Genomic DNA, 21,155 nt, shown 5'->3' on the forward strand with positions numbered 1-21,155 from the left:
AAAAATTGTCCTTTAAACAAATCACAGGAGAGTAAGGTCGAATATTCGAGTCTCTCAATGGTAGGTGTAGGTAGGACTTGCTCAGATTCTTTTTCCTCAGTCTCCTTAATTTTTTTTCCCGGTAGTACGCCCTACCTCTTCGCTCGCCTGGCTGTAGCCCTGCTTTTCCCATCCCGCGGGTCAGGCTTTTACTCCTCGTCCCTCTCCCCGCCCCCTGCATCGCCCCAAGTCCGCCCCGCCCCGCCTCGCCTCGCCCGCCCCAAGCCCCGCCCCGCCCGCCCCAAGCCCCGCCCCGCCCGCCCCAAGCCCCGCCCCGCCCGCCCCAAGCCCCGCCCCACTCCACAGCAAACCCCGTCCTGCGCCACCTCCTAGCCGCGTCCCTCTCCGCCTCCTCCACCTGCCAGCGCCCCTGTGCTCCCGGGTTCCCTTCCCTGCCTTCTTTCCTGGCTTCGGATCATCCTCCCCTCTTTGCGGCTCTCCTCGCGATCCCTAGCCTCTGCCACCCGCGGCTTCCGTCGCCATTGCTGTTACGTTTCCTCTACGCCGGAAGGAGAACCCGCAAACACTTTTGGGATTATGGCGGCGGTGGATATCCGAGGTAACCTGCGCTGTTAGCCTTTGTTTTTTGATTATCTGGGGGTCTGGTTTGGGGCTTTATAGCTCGCGGCGGCAAAGTTCAGGTTCCTCTGTGATGGCTCCCAGCTCTTATGAATGGCTTCTGTGGACCGGCCGAGGTTTCGACCTGGCGAGAAGGTGCCTCATTTCCTCCAGTTCCTCAGTCGTCTCTTAGACGTGTCGAAACGAAGGGCTTGGAAAAAGCTCAGGGCGTTGTGCCCTCAAACCTGCCTTATTGTTTTACACATATTTTTACAGTGAATATTGGGGCTCTTCTATCTGGGTGAAGGAATGGCCTTTGGGCAGATTCGGAAGTGGGGTAGTGAATTGATTTCACTTGGCTCATTCATTCATCTCTTGGGACTTGACGTCGTGGCTGCTTTGTTTCTGACAATCGCGCTCTTTGCACTCCTGGCTGTGAATCCCTATGACTGCTTTTATAAGTTTTATTTTTGGGTCTGCAATACCTTCCATCCAACACCCAACAATGACTGAGGGCAAGGGTTGTTTCCTTTTCACAGCTGAACTTTATATTTGTTCAGTCAGTGAATAAATATGCGGAGACGCATTACCTTCATTGCTGCTTGATCTCGGGTAGCATTAGGCCGTACCGTCTCTTCTCAGCCCACGTACAGACACCCGTTCCAGGGAATTAAGGAAAAAAAAAAAAAAGCCTAAGAATTGTGCACTGGGATTCCAAAAAGTGATCGGCGAATAAAAATAGCCGATGCATAAGAACCTAGTTCTAAACAGACCAGGTTCCCCAGGTTGGGAGAAGGAATGATGGAAGTTCCCAGGAAAAATTCAGTGGAGTGAGAGAAGGCCCAGTTTATCTTTCTTTTTCTGAGTGATGTCTCCCACAAAATTTCCTATACTTGTGTAAAACTCTCAAGGTAGATTTATTTCCATTTGAAACTTTGTGGTACTTTTTCTTAAAGGAAGTGTGGATTTTTGTACCTGGGTGCAAGCTGAAGTTTATGCCTTCACCTCCAGCAGTTTAAAGAAAAAGGGCTTTCCTCAAAGGGTGTTTAACTACAATATTCTCCTAATCATTTCTTTGTAGAGTTGTTTTGTTATATAGGGAACTTTTAAAGGGAAGTGTTTGAGATTCCTTTTTCTTTTTTAAATTTTTATTAATTGACTTTAGTAAGAGAGGAAGGGAAAAAGAGAGATACAGGAACATCCATCTTTTCCTGTATGTGCCCTGACGGGAGATGGAACTCTCAACCTTTGTGCTTTGGACCAACGCTAACCAACTGAGCATCCAGCCAGGGCAAGATTCCTCTTTCTGTATTAACCACAGTGGAGTCTAGCACACTTGTTACAAATATATTCTCATTTTATAGTTATTCAATATGCCCAGTGATCTTTAGCATTTCTGAATAATAAATACTTTTACGTGTCTGTCTTTAATTATAAGTTAAGTTTCCAGTGCCAAATTTTATCACTTGCTCTCTTGGTACTGAATAAAAAAGAAACATTTAGTTCATTCAGGCTGTTTTCAAATTTTAGCTTTCATAATGTTTTACATTTTTTAAGATTTGTTAGAGTCATTACAAATGCTGTAAGATGGGAGCATACCTGGTGTGTCAGAGGAACAGCAGAGAGGCAGGTATGGCTGAAACAGAGAGGAGGTGGAAAGGAGATGAGGTCAGAGAGGTAATTGGTGGCTTGCTCCTTAGCTTCCTATGCGTTGCTGTTGCCTTCCACTAGGTCCTCTTTACCTCATTCTGGTATCTGTTGACTCTCCCTGCTTGTTAGTAGGTAGGCTCTTCACTAAACATTAGTTTCTGGTGATTTCTCTCTGTGGAAATGCTCTGTAATATTGTAACAATTTATTTTCCATAATTTATGACACTGTATAGAAATAGTTTCTACTATGTGAGAAACCTAAAATTGTACAAGTACATTTATATAATCATGCCTAAGAAAATAAAGAAATGTATAACAAAATTGCCTTAAGCAAAACTACTTTAATAACTAGTCTGTAGTGTTTAAAGCTGAGAATAATGATTATCCTTAGTTGCTTTTCATTACAAAATCTGTCTTTTTATTTCCTGATCTGTTATATATTTGGTTAATGGCATGATCCATTTAGGATGAACCATCTTAGTGATCTATACCTATTATTTGATCGTCAATATTCTTTATCTATTTGAATGCACATAGCATGTTTTACATTTAAAAAAAAATTTTTTTTTTTTAAATTGAGAGAGAGGAAGGAGGAGAGAGAGAGCAAGAGAAACATCCATTTGTTGCTCCACTTCATCTGTACATTTATTGATTGATCTTGTATGTTTCCCAGCCATGGATCGAACTGGCAACCTTGGTGTATCGGGATGATACTCCAGCCAATTAAGCTACCTGGCTAGGGCACGTTTTTACTTTATGCAATTACTTTTTCGTACTTGACTAATTTTGCTTGGAACTGCTTGGCACCTTGGGTTAGGTCTGACTTCTTCAAAGATGCCAGAAGCAATTACAGTATGGGAGAGGTTGAGGTTTTAATTCTTCTTCAGCCGGTATTATATAGGCATTTATTTTTATTTTTATTTATTTATTCATTTTAGAGAAGAGAGAGAGAGAGAGAGAGAGAGAGAGAGAGAGAGAGAGAGAAGGGGGGAGGAGCAGGTAGCATCAACTCCCATATGTGCCTTGACTGGGCAAGCGCAAGGTTTTGAACCGAACCGCCAACCTCAGGGTTCCAGGTTGGTGCTTGATCCACTGCGCCAACACAGGTCAGGCTTTATAGGCATTTTGATGTTCATGATTCACATTACGATTTAGTAATCAGTGGTATGAAACATCATTGCAACCAGTAGCCAATAAAAGCTCATTAATTAAAGTTATCTAGCTCTATTTACCATGTCTTTGTTTTTCTTTGTTCATTTTGAAAAACTTAAGGTGTAATTTCATTCTAAAATATGAAATGTATGGCTGCATTCTACTTCTCATTTGCCCTTTAACTTTTTAGTCTTTTTTTTTCTTTACAGGGACAGAGAGAGAGAGTCAGAGAGAGGGATAGATAGGGACAGACAGACAGACAGGATCGGAGAGAGAGATGAGAAGCATCAATCATCAATTCCTCGTTGCGGCACCTTAGTTGCTCATTGATTGCTTTTTCGTATATGCCTTGACCACAGGCCTTCAGCAGACCGAGTAACCCATTGCTCAAGCCAGCGACCTTGGGCTCAAGCTGGTGAACTTTGCTCAAACCAGATGAGCCCGCACTCAAGCTGGCGACCTCGGGGCCTCGAACCTGTGTCCTCTGCATCCCAGTCTGACGCTCTATCCACTGCACCACCACCTGGTCAGGTGGCCCTTTAACTTTTATCTATAATAATAACTTCCTAATTTATCTCCTCTGTCCCTAATTGGGAGGTCTCAAACTGGTGGCTCCAGGTGTGTTTTCGTTGGCATGCATGTTATTTGAAAACTTTTGAATTAGTTTCCAACACATAAAAACTTAGAATTTCCAATTTTTTGAAAGACCTCTAATCCTGGCCAGATAGCTCAGTTGGTTGGAGCGTCATCCCAAAGTGCAGAGGTTGCTGGTTCCATCCCCATCAGGGCACATATAGGAACAGTTCAATGTTCCTTTCTCTCTGTCTCTCTCTTAAAAAAAAAGAAGACTTCTCAAGATTTCAAATTCTATCATTTCTCTGCCTAATCAAATTGCTCCTTCAACATAATATACTTTTATATTTCCCTGACTTTGTATATGCATTCTTTCTGCTTAGAATTACTTTGCTCCTCTTTTCCCAGGATTAACCTTTATTTATTCTTTAACATATAGTGCTAGAACCTTCACCCCATGAAATTATTCCAGTTCCCTCAGGTAAGGTATTCTGCTCCCTCCACTGTGTTCTCATAACACATTTATTCATACCTTTATTATAGCACTTATGTCAAGTTGTCATTGTTTTCTTGCATACTTATCTCTTGTTAGACTTGAGAGTACATAAGTTAGGATCCATGTCTTTCTTCTATTCAACGTGCCTACACATTAGATACATAATACATATTTGTTGGATTAGCTTTTTTTCTCTTTACTCATATTTTATCTTTTGTTTCTTTCCTATAGATAATCTGCTGGGAATCTCTTGGGTTGACAGTTCATGGATCCCCATTTTGAACAGTGGAAGTGTCCTAGATTACTTTTCAGAAAGAAGTAATCCTTTTTACGACAGAACATGTAATAATGAAGTGGTCAAAATGCAGAGACTAACATTAGAACACTTAAAGTAAGTTACTGTAAGAAGATAGCATCTTTGCCAACTAGAATTTCTGCACTGAACGGTTCTTTCAAGCTGTGGATCATGAAGTATGAGTAGAAGTTTGAGAAGAACTGGAGTTTTGTTTGGGTTTATAAAATAATTTTGATGTGCAGAGGAATTAGTAGTCACTGTTGCTTAGGAAGTCTTTTCTATATAACTTTATATATCATATTACTGTCCAATTAAAATATAGCTATGAGGTTTACATATAGATCTGATGAGTAATTTGAGCAATGCAACTGTTATTCTCAACCTAATAAGTATACTTATTGTCTCCTCTACATCTAATTTAATGTCTTTAATAGGTTTATAATAGATTTATCTGTATGACAAAATAAAATTTTAGCCAAACAAATGTGAAGCAAGATTCTTCAGACTTAGGATGTTAAGAATTTATTACTGTTATAAAAGTTTCTGAAACAACTGTGTAATAAAGTTTTTTATCTCTCAGCAAAACATCAGGGGGAATTAATGAAATTAAATTTCTATGGTATTTTAAATAGCTTTTGTTATGAAACATATTTATACCTATTAAGACCACTTACTGTTACTTTTAAACATAATCTGTCAGATCAGAAATGTGTTGGGACAAGGATAAGATTTTTGTTTTCTAGTGGGTAGACTATATAGTTGACATATATAGTCAAGACATGAGTAGTCCATGTGTGTTTTTTTTCCTTAAGAGAGAGGAAGGGAGAGAGGAAGACAGAGAAAGAAAGAAGCATCAACTCTTTGCTCCACTTTACTTGTGCATCCATTCATTGCTTCTCATGTATCTTTGACCGTGGCTTGAGCCAAAGACCTCAGTTTCAAACCTGCGACCTCTGTGCTCCTGTTTGACACTAACCACTGGGCAATCACTGGCTAGGCCTCATGTATATTTTTATATTTTACATATATTTACAGATCTCCTAGGTCAGGAAACATGGTATTTTGGTTGCCTTTTTTTTGAAATATATATATGCTTCAGTGTACTTTTATGATGAAAATTTAAGTTCATAAATTTTTATAAAGAAATTTTTCTGTTTAAAAATCAAATCTTTATCTGTGTTTTACTATCTGGGAAAATAGCCAGTTTTAATGTCATACACAGGCAGTTATTTTTTTTTTTCTTTTTCTTTTTTTAATTAGCTGAGAGCAGGGAGGCAGAGAGACAGACCTCCACCAGGAGCCACCCAGCAAGCCCCTTATGGGGGTGCTCTACCATCAGGGGTATTGCTCCATTGCACCATAACCGAGCTATTTTTAGCTCCTGAGATGGAGGCCAGGGAGCCATCCTCAGCTGCCTGGCCAGCTTGCTAGAATTAGTCAAGCCATGGCTGTGGGATGAGGAGAGAGAGAGAGAGAGAGAGAGAGAGAGAGAGGAATAGGAGGGGTAAAGAAGCAGATGGTTGCTTCTGCTATGTGCTCTGACTGTGAATTGAACCCGGGATATCTATATGCCAGGCAGATGCTCTACCATTGAGCCAACCTGCCAGGGCCCAAACACAGGCAGTTTTAATCTACTTAGAAATCCTGCTTAGAGTGTTGCTGTACTTGTGTATAATAATTTGAATGTGCCTTGGCCAGTTGACTCAGCAGTAGAGCATTGGCCCAGCCTGTGGAAGTCTTGGGTTCGATTACCGGTCAGGGCACACAGAAGTAACCATCTGCTTCTTCACCCCTCCTGTTCTTCTCTCTCTCTTTTCCTCCCACAGCCATGGCTCAAATGGTTTGAGCAAATTGGCCCCAGGCACTGAAGATGGCTTTATGGCCTCGCCTCAGGCACTAAAATAGCTCGGTTGCTGAGCATCAGAACAGCGGGCCCAGATGGACAGAGCATCGCTCCGTAGAGGGCTTGCCAGGTGCATCCCGGTTGGGGCACGTGTGGGAATCTGTCTCTGCCTCCCTACCTCTCAATAAAAAAATTTAAAAAAAATTGTTCTACAGAATTGTTTGTAGGGTATTCATAGATCTCTGGATTTCTGTGTTCTGTTTTCAGTCAAATGGTTGGAGTGGAATACATCCTTTTACATGCTCAAGAGCCCATTCTTTTTATCATTCGGAAGCAACAGCGGCAGTCCCCTACCCAAGGTAAAATGTGTAAATTTCAGGCATAATTTTTTTCTTAAAATACCAGGATTTATTTACTTTCTGAACTATAGTTTTTTCTTTTGTTCGTTTTTGTTTTGGATTGGGTTCTGTTTAGGGATCCCCAAGACAATATGCATATTCAGTGGTTTATAGGGGACTCAGCAGACTTAGCGTATAGTTAGTCGTGTGTAAGATTTGTTACAGCAACACAGTAAGGATACACAGCTAGATCAATGAGGGAAAAATCCACATCAGGTAGGATCTGTAGGAATCCACACGTAAGCTTCCTATACTCCTATACTTTCCCTCCTTTTTTTTCTTTTTTTTTTTTGAAAATGGGTCTTTTTCTTTTCTTTTTTTTTTGAAAATAGGTCTTTTTCTTTTTGAAAATAGGTCTTTTTCTTGTGTGTGTGTGTGTGTGTGTGTGTGTGACAGAAACAGAGAGAGGGACAGATAGACAGGAAGGGAGAAATGAGAAGCATCAATTCTTCATTGTGGCACTTTAGTTCATCGATTGCGTTCTCATATGTGCCTTGACGGGGGAAGGGCTACAGCAGTGCAAGTGACCCCTTGCTCAAGCCAGTGACCTTTGGGCTCAAGCTAGTGACCATGGGGTCATGTCTATGATCCCACGCTCAAACCAGATGAGCCCGCGCTCAAGCCAGTGACCTCGGGGTTTCGAACCTCGGTCCTCTGCGTCCCAGTCTGACGCTCTGTTCACTGTGCTACCACCTGGTCAGTCACTTTCTCTTCTTTTAAGAGGACCACCCCACCTACCACCTACACTCTCCAGCAGTGAAATGCAAACCCATGTGTATAATATGTCTGCTCAGGGAAGTCCCTTTGAGAGTACTAATCATAGACATCCCTCTGCCTGCTAAAATTCCAGACTCTTAGAAGGAAATTATGTTTCCACTATAATCATATTGTTTGTACAAATTGACTGCAGGCTGGTTCAGCAAGCATAGCTTTATCACTTAGGAAACATTTCAAAAGCCAAGTTTCATTAGTCATATGCTTGAACACCAGGGGTCTCCCAGCATGCCCAAGGACAGCTCTGCACTCACTGACAGCAGTTTGCTGTATTGAAACCATGGCTTCCTGTGAGCACCATTGTTGGGATTCCAGCTGAACTTCAGGCATCCCAAGTAACTGTTCTTTTCATCTCAGTCCACTGAGTCTAATTATGTTATAAAATACACGGTAGATGCCGCGTACCAAATTCATAGGTCAGTTGGAAATCCTGATTGACACATTCAACCAAAAGTCCTACCTGTGTTATACTACCAAACAAAAACCTGCCTTAGAAATCACACTGTAGAGTATAGAATTCAGATCTGATTTTGAATCAAAGAGTGAGTCACCTATTTCCAGAGATGACCGTGTATCTCCTAATTAGATATTCTTGTCAAGACATTTAGAAACAACCCTGCGATTGATTCCAGAAAATGACTTATTTAATAAAGTAGTGGTTTCAGAATCAAGAATTTAAATTTAGTTTAAAAATCTAGATATTCTCTCCAGAGAAAAAGAGAATGTTAGAACAAATGCAAGACCAGGGCAAGATTTCCACGGTGAGAGGGTTCAAGGTATAGAGGCTATACAAGATGGCACCAGCAGCTGCTTTATTCCTCAGGACCCAGGCCTGGAGCACAGAGGCAAGCTTAGCACATCTGATATCTTCCTCTGGCCTTAAATCTCTTGCTTTAAGGTCTTATCCCCCGAAGTGTGGTTAGCTGATAGCAGCAAGGACTCACTGGGAACTTGTTAGAGATGCACTGTGTATACTGAGTAAGAATCTGACTTTGACAGGCTCCTCAGGTGATTCAGGTCTCGGTTTAAGTTTAAGAAGCACTGCTCTGGGGCAAGAGTTGGCAGCCTTTTTCTGTGAAGGTCCACAGAGTAAATATTTTAGATTTTTGCGGGCCTCCTGGTCTCTATGACAACTCAACTATTGCCATAGCAACTGTATATAATAACATAAATGAATGTGACTGTTTTCTAATATAACTTTACAAAAACAGGAATTGCCAGACCCTGCCTTAAGTTTTAATATGAGAACATGTCAAGTTTTAGTTGTTCTTTCGATGGAAATCTATTTAGTAGTTTGTGTAAATAGCTATATTCATAAATGTGGGGTTTTTTCCCCTCCCATTCCTATAGTTATCCCACTAGCTGATTACTACATCATTGCTGGAGTGATCTATCAGGCACCAGATTTGGGATCAGTTATAAATTCTAGAGTGGTAAGTGTCCTCACATTCTTTAAACACTGAAGAAAACGTTTACTTGAGATATCTTTATTTCAGCAGTCAAACAGGAACTCCTCTCTCCTTTGTAAGTTGGTATGAAGTGTTGACTATTAGAATGTTTTGAGCAGTATTACTTTGGGCCAATTTTTTTTTTTTTTTAACTACATGAGAGGAGGGGAGACAGTGAGACAGACTCTTGCATGTGCCCCAGTGGGGATCCACCTGGCATCCCCTGTCTGGGGCCAATGCTCGAATCAACCGAGCTGTTTTTAGTCCCTGAGGTTGATGCACTGGGACCAACTGAGCCATCCTCAACACCAGGGTGACACTCAAACTAATCGAACCGCTGGCTGTGGGAAGGGAGGAGGGAGAGGAGGGATAGGAGGAAGAGTAGTGAAGCAGATGGTCACTTCTCACATGTGCCCTGACCAGGAATCAAACCTGGGACATCTGTACGCCGGTCCAACACTCTATCCAGTGAGCCAACTGGACAGGGCTACTTTGGGCCAACTCAGTATTAAAAGTATATACCTCAGCCCCAGCTATATAAAGATTCAGGTTGTGAAAAACAGAAAATTGCTGTCTTTGCAAATGTAATATTTTGTATTTACTTTGGAAATTTTGATCTAATGAGAAATTCAAAATTATTTTTCTTTTTACAAGCTTACTGCGGTGCATGGCATTCAGTCAGCTTTTGATGAAGCGATGTCATACTGTCGATACCATCCTTCCAAAGGGTATTGGTGGCACTTCAAAGATCATGAAGAACAAGGTAGGTAGGACACCTAGACCCTCGGAAAACATTTTTTGGTTCTCTGAGAATGAAGCTGTTTTCTTTAGGAAAGTGGCTATTGATAATATCTGGATGTGATTTACTTCTTAGGAAGATTGTTCATAGGATGATGGCCTTGTCACAGCTATGTCTTATATATAAGTAGATGTGGTAATATGCTTTTCCATATGAACATATACATTTTAATCTGTTAGGTAAGTGGTAATCTTTAATAAGTGGGTTTAAGGTTTTTAAGTATTTAGAACACACAGAAAAAATCAGTAATGAGGAATGTGTGATGGTAATATTTCTTGCTTATCTAACTGTTAAGTCATCTTTAAATCTAGAACCTGAATCTGCCCAGTTTTAAAAGTAGGAGAGGTCCTGCGGGTTAGCTCAGTTGGTTAAGAGCATCATCCCAAAATGACAAGGTTGCGAGTTCAATCCCAGTTCAGGGCACAGACAAGAAGCAGCCAATGAATGCACAATTGATTGGAACAACAAATGAATGCTTCCCTTCCTTCTCCCTTCTCTCTCCCTTCTTTTCTCTGCCTCTCTAAAAATCAATCAATTAAAAAATTAAGCCCTGGCTAGATAGCTCAATTGGAAAAAGTGTGGGAGATGCTCTTAGACTTTTATCCCTCGGTGACCAATCTTTTTCTGACCTTCCTATGTTATCACCTGTTGTGATGCTGGGTTCCCTAGCTTCCATAGCTGCTCATCTGCTACTTGTTTACACCATATTTTACCAATAAGGGCACTTCTAGAAATGTCTTTATAACAGCATACCTATAGTCTATATGTCCTTCTTTGAGAAATAGCAAATCGGAATAAATTATTAATGGAAAAGTACTCTTTAAATACAATTCAGACCTGTGGCATGAATGGTCTCCCAGATATAGTTCTATTTATCTTAATAGTAGGTGCAAGCTGCAACATTAGATATAGGATTGTTAAATAAACTTCTCCTAAAAGCTCTCTGTCTCTACCCTAGTGAAAAGTTTGGAGTTAACTTACCTGGGACCTTTCATTTAGAGATAGCCCCTCAATATACCCCCTCCCAGGGGAAATTCCATTATGTCGTTAATTTCAGAATTTCTCTCCTTTCTGGTATTGAGGATATTCTGTTGTTTGGTTCATTCTGTTGTTTGTTTGTTTGTTTTTCCAGTGAATTATAGTCTTCATAATTGAGTATGGTGACTGAGTTTGTGAAAGTTGCATTTTCCATTTATACCTATTAGGTTTCATGGGGAAGGTCCATTTAATACACTTAAAATATACACAAGATAATTTCAGACAAATAATCTGGATTATGATTTTGGTAATTATGGAAAACTTCAGCCTTAAAATTCTCTTGTCTGTCCATGCTTATATACTAAAACTAAAGTATCTTTTTTTTCCCAGTTACAGTTTACATTCAGTGTTATTTTTTATTAGTTTCAGGTGTACGGCATAGTGATTAGATGATCATATACTTTACACAGTTAAAACTGAAATATCTTTAAACTAGAAAGCCCGGCGGTCATACGAAATGACCGCTGTTCTAGATATTATAAATTGTAATTAAAATGATTTGTGCAAAGGTGTCTGCTAATTCAAACTGAATTACCCAGGGCAGGCAGCGAGGATGCCCCTTTGCTTAGTGCCCCACGGGGTTTTCCCCTTCTACTTGCTTAATTGCTTAAAGTAGAGTGCAATGAAGGAAACCACTGATGGTACATTTCTTAAGAGCCACCGCTAGCTCAATAAATAAAGGTGATTTAAATAATAAAATGTTAATTCACATGTCAAAGATCTCTTTGTACACAACATTTCTTGTGTAGATCTTTCCATCATTTTTAAGCTCGCCTTGCAGAGGATCATCAATTATTTTTAATTTTAAGTCTATTCTTTTACAAACTCTTGAACAGGCAACCTAAAGTTGACCGTGTCCAAATGCAGGCTCAGGTAAAAAAATGCCAACACGCGAAAGACGCATTTGCTCTGCGACTGAAGCAAGCCTTGTTTTTCTCTGCTCAATGGTTTCTTTTTGTCGAGAAAGCCGTTTTTGTGCAGCTTTAGCTCCTTTTCTCTCCCCTTCAGTGCTGTATTTTCTAGGAAGCATTCTTAAAAGAAATTATGTTAAGACGTAGTTTTTATGTAAAACAGATGATTGCCAATGCAAACAAATGTTCACCTTCCCCCTGACCCGCTCAATTTGCGTTCAGCCATGGCAACTTCACCCCATTGGCTAGTACAGTTATGCAAGCAACCAATAAGCTATTGGTGACAAACAGACACTTAAGCTGCATATAATAAAGAAGCCATCACTTTTTTAAATGTTAGAATGTTGGGCTCAGCGGTTTTTTCGAATCCACTTCACGTGCTAAATGTTAGAATGTTAACTTCATTTAAGAGGGAGAGTTACAACAGTTTTGTGTATATGTTCTGCTTAACTTATTTTGGGGGTTATTTTTGAACTAGCAGCCATTAAAAATAATGAAGTTTGATTATATTCATGGTGGACAAAGATTTGTAAAACGTAAAACAAAACTAGGCAGTATTTTGATTTGGACTTCATATTTTAATAGATAAAGTCAAACCTAAAACCAAAAGGAAAGAAGAACCAAGCTCTATTTTCCAGAGACAGCGTGTGGATGCTTTACTCCTGGACCTCAGACAAAAGTTTCCTCCCAGATTTGTGCAGGTAACGGGAACGGAAGTGGTAATTTTGATTTGACACTGTTTTCTGGCATATTTGTTTTTAATTGAGAACCGTTTCAGATGTAACCTAAAAATACTGATTTTCCTTACTAGTTAAAAATGATCTCTGAATAATAGAGGTTTGCTAAGAGATAATGGAGAAGTGGGTAAACAGAATGGAGCTAACACTGTTCTGTGCTCTTAATTCAATGAAGATTCAATTCCTTATTGAATCTTGACAAACTGAGGACTACATATAGACAATATTCTCATTCAAAAGGTTGCCAAAAGTTTCATAGGTGGTAACAAAACTAGAATCTGAAAACTCATGTTGTTTTATTCCATGTGCTCACTTCCAACCTAATGTAGTGGCTATCTAAGTTGTTTCTTTTTTGTTTTTTTATTTTTATTTTTTGTGACAGAGACAGAGAGAGGGACAGATAAGGATAGACAGACAGGAAAGGCGAGAGATAAGAAGCATCAATTCTTTGTTGCGGCACCTTAGCTGTTCATTGATTGCTTTCTCATGTGTGCTTTGATGGGAAAGGGGGGGCGGGGCTACAGCAGACCAAGTGACCCCTTGCTCAAGCCAGCGACCTTGGGTCCAAGCTGGTGAGCCTTGCTCAAACCAGATGAGCCCGTGCTCAAGCTGGCGACCTCGGGGTTTCAAACCTGGGTTCTCTGCGTCCCAGTCCAATGCTCTATCCACTGCGCCATAGCCGGGTCAGACATGGCTATCTAAGTTCTTAAATGACAAAATAGTTAAATCTTTTGTAGCAAAAAGAACAAACATTTGAGGCAGAGGGTGTGGCATGAAAATGGAGGACATAGGAGTAATAGTAAGATTTGCATTGTATTGGTTTTTAAATTATATGAATTTCATTATGCTGTTTTGGAGAGTTCCAACAGCAATAGCAAATCCACCTGCTATTTTATTTTACTAAATGAGTTTTTGAAGTGAAATAGATATGAGATAGAATATGTGAACATGTTATTCACGTGGTTAGTCTTAATTCTTATGGACCCTTTATAGGACTGTATATATACAAGATCATATGTACTGTTTTATTTTGTGGAGGTCCTAATTAAGAGATTTTTGAGAGTTATTTTAGAGTAAGTGAGATTTTTCACACTTTGAGATTACTTTGGAACAGCCTACTTTCCTGCTTCCTGACTTCACTGTGTGAGAGAGATATGCTATTGGAATGGTGAAGGGAACAGAGGACACAGTTGGAACTCAGGACAGGAAAGCCAGCTGGAAGATGAAACAGTGTCTGATGAATAAATGATTTATAGCTGTGTGTAGGGTGATCAGTAACCACCTCAGAGTGTAAGATGTTAAGTATGGTTGGCCATTTATTCAGTGAGCACATAGTATATACTAGGGATGCTGGGGGGGAAATACCTAGACCCGAACAATACAGTAGGCATTAGGTACATGTGACTAATGAGCATTTGAAACATAGCTAGTCCAAATTGAATTGTGACATATGTGTAAAATACATACTGGGATCACAGACTTGTAACAAAAAAAATAAGTTACCTAGGAGGTTTCTGGCCAAGAATTAGACTTGGTATTAATTTCTTTTTTCTTTTTTTTTAATTGAGAGGCGAGAGGCAGAGAGACAATCTCCTACATGCGCCCCAACGGCGATTCACCCAGCAAGCCCACTCGGGAGCAATGTTCTGCCCACCTGGGGCCACTGCTTGGTTGCTCAGAATCAAGCCATTTCAGCACCTGAGGCGGAGGCCATGGAGCCATCCTCAGTGCCCAGGACCAGATTGCTTGAACCATTCAAGCTATGGCTGTGGGAAGTGAGGAGAGAGAGAGAGAGAGAGAGAAAGAGAGAAAGAGAGAGAAGGGGGAGGGGCGGAGAAGCAGTTGGTCACTTCTCCTGGGTGCTCTGACTGGGAATCGAACCCAGGACTTCCACATGCCAGGCCAATGCTCTACCACTGAGCCAAACTGGCCAGGACCTGGTGTTGGTTATTAACCAAAATTTAGAATGTCAAAAAAAGAAACAGATATTCTGGCTTAAATATAGTTATTAGGGGATCTATTTTCAGTGACTAACCTCCAGAGCAGGCAGTAGCTTACTGCTATGCTTGGGATCTGAGGTGTTGAGCTGAATGACTGCCTTTTTTTTTGTCTGTGGTCCTGCCTACAGTCCCATATGCTGTCCTGTTTTTGGTGAGCTAAACTGGACAATGAAGAAAGCTGAAAGACTCTTGAATCTTAAAAGAAAAAAGACTTTACCTTATAGAAAGTTATGGATCTTTAAAGGCCTGGCTGGTTGGCTCAGCGGTAGAGCATCAGCCTGGTGTGTGGATGTCCTGGCTTCTATTCCCGGTCAGGGCACACAGAAGCACCCATCTGCTTCTCCACCCCTCCGTCTCTCGTTTCTCTCTCTCTCTCTCTCTTTTTTCCTCCTGCAGCCCTGGCTCGATTGGAGCGAGTTGGCCCTGGGCACTGAGAATGGCTCCATGGCCTCTGCCTCGGGTGCTAAGAAGAGCTAGGTTGCTGAGCAATGGAGCAATGCTCCCAGATGGGCAGAGCATTGCCCCCAAGTGGGCTTTCCGGCTGGATCCTGGTTGGGGCGCATGCAGGAGTCTGCTTCTCTGCCTCCCCTCCTCTCACTGAATAAAAGAAAAAAGGAAAGTTATGAAAATTTAAAATAATATATGAAAGTAGGGAGAATAATTAATGGAAACCCGCATGTACCCATTACCCTGCTTCATCAATTATCAAACATACCCAATCTAGTTTTATTTCTTTTTCCTCCATTTGCAATTATTTTGAAGCTGGTTACTGGCTTTGTCATTTCAGTGAGTTTTTATACATTTTTCTTTTAAAGGTTTAGCCATAGTCACCCATAAAGTTGTCACTTTCCAGAATCCTTTCTTTTCACCATCCAAAGCCAACTCCCAAAGAGAGCATGTTCAAGTCTAATGGAACTAGGAAAAAGATGGTTTTCTCTAGCACTGTTAATCCCTTTGCTCCTTTTACCAGAAATGTTTCTCCTCAGATCTTGAAAAGGAAATAGATTGCTGGTCTACTTGAAGTTTCCTGTGAACTCCTGTTTACCCATTGTATCTCCCAGAACCATTTGTAGCTCAGGCCTTACCCATTGTATTTAATAGTTAAACTCCTAGATCCTAGGGATGTTGTCCATAAGGGGTATGCTCAAGAGAATATTGAGGACGTTCTGACTGCTTTGAAGCTCCTTTTACAGTATTTCTTTGTTTTTTTGAAAGTGAGGGGAAAGGGAGGGAGGAAGGGAGAGATGAGAACCATCAACTCGTAGTTGTGGCACTTTAGTTGTTCATTGATTGCTTCTCATATGTGCCTTGATGGAGGGGGGCGGCTGAGGCTGAACCAGTGACCCCTTGCTCAAGCCAGTGACCATGAGACCTTGTCGATGATCACATGCTCAAGCTGGCGACCCCACGCTCAAGCCAGCGACCTCAGAGATTCGAACCCAGTTGACTCCACTGCGCCACCACCAGTCAGGTTCCTTTTTTCGTGTTTTAATTCTTTTTACCACTGAAGGTTATATTCGTAATGATGTGATGGGAATTCAGGCCCTCAGAGACTTTTATGATGAGTATTTTTTTCAGTGCTGTTTTCAGAAGCTACTAGAACACCATTGGCTATTACTTCAGCTAGGTTTATCCTGAGATTACATGATGAAATTTTATCAGAACGACACTGCCATTCTATTTTCTCTTCTCTAGCCACATCCTACTAGTGTGTCTGATAGTCTACACTAGAAAAGGTTAGACATTGTGCATTGGGTAGATAATGACATTATTCCAATACTCAGATATAGTCCAGTGTCCAGTATAGTTCAAATGGTTCAGTGCTAGCAGTGTAAGAATACCCCTCAGTTTCTCACTCCCTCAGTGTACACATTATATTTCCTTTCCTATTTTAAATTTAAAAAGATTGTTTGACATGTTTAAGTCCTAATATGTTCCAAGGATATGTGATAACGTTTGTGGTTGTAGGAGGGTTTCTGTGATCTTCCCTTATGATCGGTTTTGTGTAAAAGACTCACAGGATTTATTACAGTGGCATAGTAAGGACATACTGCCAGTTATAAGGGGGAAAGACATAAGTGGAGTCTGGAGGAATTCGTCTGCAGGCTTCTTTATATTCTGTCCTTTGCACAAGGGGTCACACAGAGTGTGCTCTCAGCAGTGAGTGTGTAGCAACATGTATGTGATATTTCTATCCATGAAAGTCCATTACAGACTTGGTGCCCCTGTATTTGGGGACATGGTGTTTGTCATGTATTGAATATATGCTGTATCTAGCATGTACCAAAATTCCACATTCCTTGCAAAATTCCACATTTCTTGCAGAAAAGCAGTATTCAGCATAAGCAGCATTATACAAATAATCTAGGTGCAACAACCACCATTATCAGTTTGGGAGTGGTGAGAATCCTCCAGAAATCCCAAGTTCCGAGCACCCAGCCGAGGCCCAATCTTGCAGGCAGGCCTTTCTGAGGATAACAGCCGCAGGTCTTCTGTGTTCACCTCTCTGCACAACGGATGCTAATACAGACCTTGGTTTTGCTTTTAAGTGTAACAGTTCTGAGAAGCTTGTAGTTGGAGTGGGCTGGTAGGTGGTTGGCAGCAAGAAATCTGGCACATGTGATATTAGAGAATTGTATAGTCTTCAGTCATAGAAATAGATATGAAAGATGATGGAGGGCATATAAATTCAGAAATTCAGAAAGCAAATGGAGACATTAACTTTGAAAATTTTTTTCTTCTGAGATGATAGGGAAGTATATAAAGATAAATATAATAAGTTTGAAAGTAGTTACATGGGAGGGTACTTGGGGCATTGCCATTTGTTTGTTTTAGATGAGAGGAGGGGAGATAGTGAGGCAGACTCCCACATGCACCCCAACTGGGATTCACCTGGCAACCCCATCCGGGGCCAACGCTTGAGAACCAAGGTATTTTTAGCACTTGAGGCTGATGCACTTGGACCAACCAAGGTATCCTCACTGCCCAGGGCCATGCTTGAACCAATCAAGTCTCTGTAGGGGAAGAAAAAGAGAAGGGGGAGAGGGAAGGGGAGAGAAACAGATATTTGCTTCTCCTGTGTGCCCTGACCAGGAATCAAACCTGGGACATCCCTACACCAGGCTGACGCTCTATCCACTGAGCCACCGGCCAGGGCCGACATTTTTCTTTTAACATAAGAGGTTGAGTCATTGGCTGAGGATGAGGGGTAGGTTGTGAGCCTTGAGGAGGAAGGAGAAGGAGGATAGTGTTTTAAAGCATTTAACTTGAGTAATAGGAAAAGGGAGATAACAGGATTCAATAAAGTAGAAAACCTGCTATACCAAATGATGCCTCTGACCTGGTTCCTGACTCTCAGTGTCCTGATCATTCTTTTCCCTGCAGTTTTATTTTTAATAGTCATCAGGAGAAGCCTTACATTTATAGCAAAATACCTCTTTTTCCTCTGTACTTCCCATGCCTTCCAACTTTAAAAGTCAGGGGCCTGACCTGTGGTGGCATAGTAAATAAAGCGTTGACCTGGAACACTGAGGTTGCCGGTTCAAAACCCTGGGCTTGCCTGGTCAAGGCACATATGGGAGTTGATGCTACCTGCTCCTTCCCCCCCTTCTCTCTCTCTCTCTCTCTCTCTCTCTCTCTCTCTCTCTCTCTCCTCTAAAATGAATAAATAATAAAAAATAAATAAATAAAGAGGGTTCATTTAAATTTCATTCTATTTTTTTTTTTATAGCTCATATTCCCTAAGCAAATAAGTATTTATTTGAATTCTTGAAAGGCTCAATTTTCCCCATTCATTATGTTGGAGTCTCTTTAGCTGATTTTTTTAAGTCAGTGTAGACTGGATGCAGAGATTAAAGGGCTTTGTAGGTGTTCAAGGGTTACTTATGTTTGACTGTTTTGTTGGATTTGTCTTTTCTGAAATAGATGAATGAAGAGTAGAAAATGATTAATTTATTTTTTAAGGTACATGTTTTCTCTTCTTTGAATGAAGCTGTAATTTTAATAAGAATTGTGAAGTCAAGAGGAAGACAATTTTGCTAACCTGCGCTGTTTTCTTCTACTTCTCCCTCTTCCCTCTCCTTTGTTTTCTCTTTTTTTAATTACAGCAAAAGTCTGGAGAAAAGCCTATCCCAGGTATGGTTCATCTGATATTCTTATTAAAGTTGAAGTAAAACCAAACAGCCTGTTTAACTCAGTAACAACTGTAGCATATGAGATTGTCACTTTGCTGAAGATTCTCTCAATGTAGTTTGTTACGCCTAACCTTTGAGATTTGCTGAACTCCCAAAAGATGCTGCTCTTGTGGGTGTTATATTAGTATTTCAACGATGAATTAGAATGGGAGGAGTAGGAATTAAGGAGGTATGGAAAAGTTGATGTGATTTGAGGTTTGTAGTTCAAATTTCAGTGTGGAAAAAGTTTTCTGGTTCATCATTGAAAAGAGATACTGAACTATTCATTGAACTGGAATGGAATAATTATATATCTTTGTGTGTGTGTGTGTGTGTGTGTGTGTGTGTGTATGTGTAAATAAAATGTGTTATTTAAATGTCATGTGTTTTTGTCTTAATACCACAGATTTACTTGGGTTGTTAGATTTTTAGGTTTGTAAATGGATTTTTATACATTTGCTTGTTGAAGCAGCTAATTTTAGAACTTAAGAGTCTAACTGAGAAGAATTGAAAAGAGTCTGAACCATTCACATTAACTTTTGTTTAAATTGATTTTATCCCTCAAAAAAATAATCTGTTTTTGATGGGTAGTGGAGCAGACAAAGAAAGAGGCAGAACCTACAGCAGAAACTGTAAAATCCGAGGAGAAGGAGACCTCAAAGAACACCCAACAGACAGTGAGCACTAAAGGCCCCTCTGAAAAACGAATGAGACTTCAGTGAGTATTGGACAAGAGAGAAGCTTGCAGGACTTCTCCTGTTTATTATCATACCTCATTACTGTGACAGGCTCTTGAACTTTAAAACTCTTTGTCACAACTCTCTCATTTGTGTTGAATGTGCTTGTTCTTTAAGAAGGTATATAAGGTCCCTCATGCTTTCGATATGGAGATTTGTATGTATCTTTTGTAACCTTTCCCTTACCAATTGGAGCAGCTCCCTTACACACGTGGGTACTGCTGCTATATATACTTAAAACCAAATAAAGGTATTTGTCTAAATTACTTTATCATGACTTTTTCTCCCCTTATTTCTCTCTCTGAAATACTTCCAAAAGCACTTTGTAAACACAAAGGATTACTAATAACATAGTAAGTGAACTATTTTTTATTAACAATTTGAATGATAAAAAAAATGGAAAAAAATCCCCTCACTCACCTAGACCATCACTCAACAAATATTGTAACAGTTTTGTGAATTTTCTTTGTCTTCTTTTTCTGTGCATATGTATAGTAGATACCAAAGCTTGTAATTATCCTGTTCATAAAATATTACCTATCATATCATTAAGTCTGTTGTAAGCACTTCATGTTTACTTTGTCTTTATAGATTATTTTAATGATTGAATAATTCCTGTGAGTGATTATACGTTTTCTTAAATTCTTCTTGTATTCTACTTAGATTTTTCGTCAGTTTGCTTTATTTTAAATAAGGCAGTTATAATTAAATTTGTCTATAATGACTTTTCAGTATTTAGTACTTATTTAGGGTAGAATCCCAGTGGTAGAGTCAGTAGTATCTGTACTTTTTATTTTCTGCTCCAAGTCCATATTGCCAAGTTATTTTCTCCACTTGATCTTAGCCAAGAGGCCAAGAAGTGAAGCCAAGTTATTTTTCTTAAACGATTTGGACCAGCTGTCACTCAGATAGCAAAGTCTGAAAATACCAACACCTCCAGAATTTCACTACCACTCACTATTCTCATATGTTCTTAGTGCTAACTAGCAAAAAAATGGTGTTTTATTATTTTAAGTGGTTGAATAATTATTTATCTTTGACTTTTGTTTTTATAAAATACCTGATTTTGCATATTGTGTAAGATTTTTCTTTTAGCTTTTTTTTAGATTTTATTTATTGATTATACAGAGAGAAAGGGGGAGTAGAGTGAGAAGTATCAATTCATAGTTGCTTCATTTTAGTTGTTCATTGACTGCTTGTTATGTGCCTTGATCGGGCAAGCCTAGGATTTTGAACTGGCGACCTCAGCATTCCAGGTTGACTCTTTATCTGGTGCACCACCACAGGTCATGCAATATTTTAGCTTTTTTTTTCTATTATTTTTTTTACAGGGACAGAGAGAGAGTCAGATACAGTGATAGATAGGGACAGACAGACAGGAATGGAGAGAGATGAGAAGCATCAATCATCAGTTTTTCGTTGCGACACCGTAGTTGTTCATTGATTGCTTTCTCATATGTGCCATGACTGCGGGCCTTCAGCAGACTGAGTAATCCTCCACTCGAGCCAGCGACCTTGGGTCCAAGCTAGTGAGC

General features: G+C 40.1%; 1 protein-coding gene across 2 annotated transcripts; it reads left to right on the plus strand.

Moving 5' to 3' along the window:
- Positions 1 to 343: 343 nt before the first annotated feature.
- On the plus strand, positions 344 to 19,891 carry MED6 (mediator complex subunit 6). 2 transcript variants are annotated; one of them, XM_066343411.1, is made up of 8 exons: positions 344 to 598; positions 4,700 to 4,859; positions 6,874 to 6,965; positions 9,129 to 9,211; positions 9,881 to 9,989; positions 12,560 to 12,675; positions 18,818 to 18,845; positions 19,475 to 19,891. In XM_066343411.1, the coding sequence occupies exons 1-8, from the start codon at positions 577 to 579 to the stop codon at positions 19,603 to 19,605; spliced, it is 741 nt and encodes a 246-aa protein (XP_066199508.1). In that variant the 5' UTR covers positions 344 to 576; the 3' UTR covers positions 19,606 to 19,891. The 2 variants fall into 2 exon arrangements, with proteins under 2 accessions (XP_066199508.1, XP_066199509.1); XM_066343412.1 differs by lacking the exon at positions 12,560 to 12,675.
- The last annotated feature ends 1,264 nt before the right edge of the window (positions 19,892 to 21,155 follow it).

Source organism: Saccopteryx leptura, chromosome 6, assembly GCF_036850995.1.
Source record: "Saccopteryx leptura isolate mSacLep1 chromosome 6, mSacLep1_pri_phased_curated, whole genome shotgun sequence".
Classification (NCBI taxonomy): domain Eukaryota; kingdom Metazoa; phylum Chordata; class Mammalia; order Chiroptera; family Emballonuridae; genus Saccopteryx; species Saccopteryx leptura.

Bases quoted from the DNA above. Each gene is read 5' to 3' on its own strand.
- MED6 (XM_066343411.1), top strand. From the start codon at position 577: ATGGCGGCGGTGGATATCCGAG. The intron at 12,676-18,817 runs GTAACGGGAACG...TTTTAATTACAG, and splicing joins TTCCTCCCAGATTTGTGCAG to CAAAAGTCTGGAGAAAAGCC. The intron at 18,846-19,474 runs GTATGGTTCATC...TTTGATGGGTAG, and splicing joins TGGAGAAAAGCCTATCCCAG to TGGAGCAGACAAAGAAAGAG.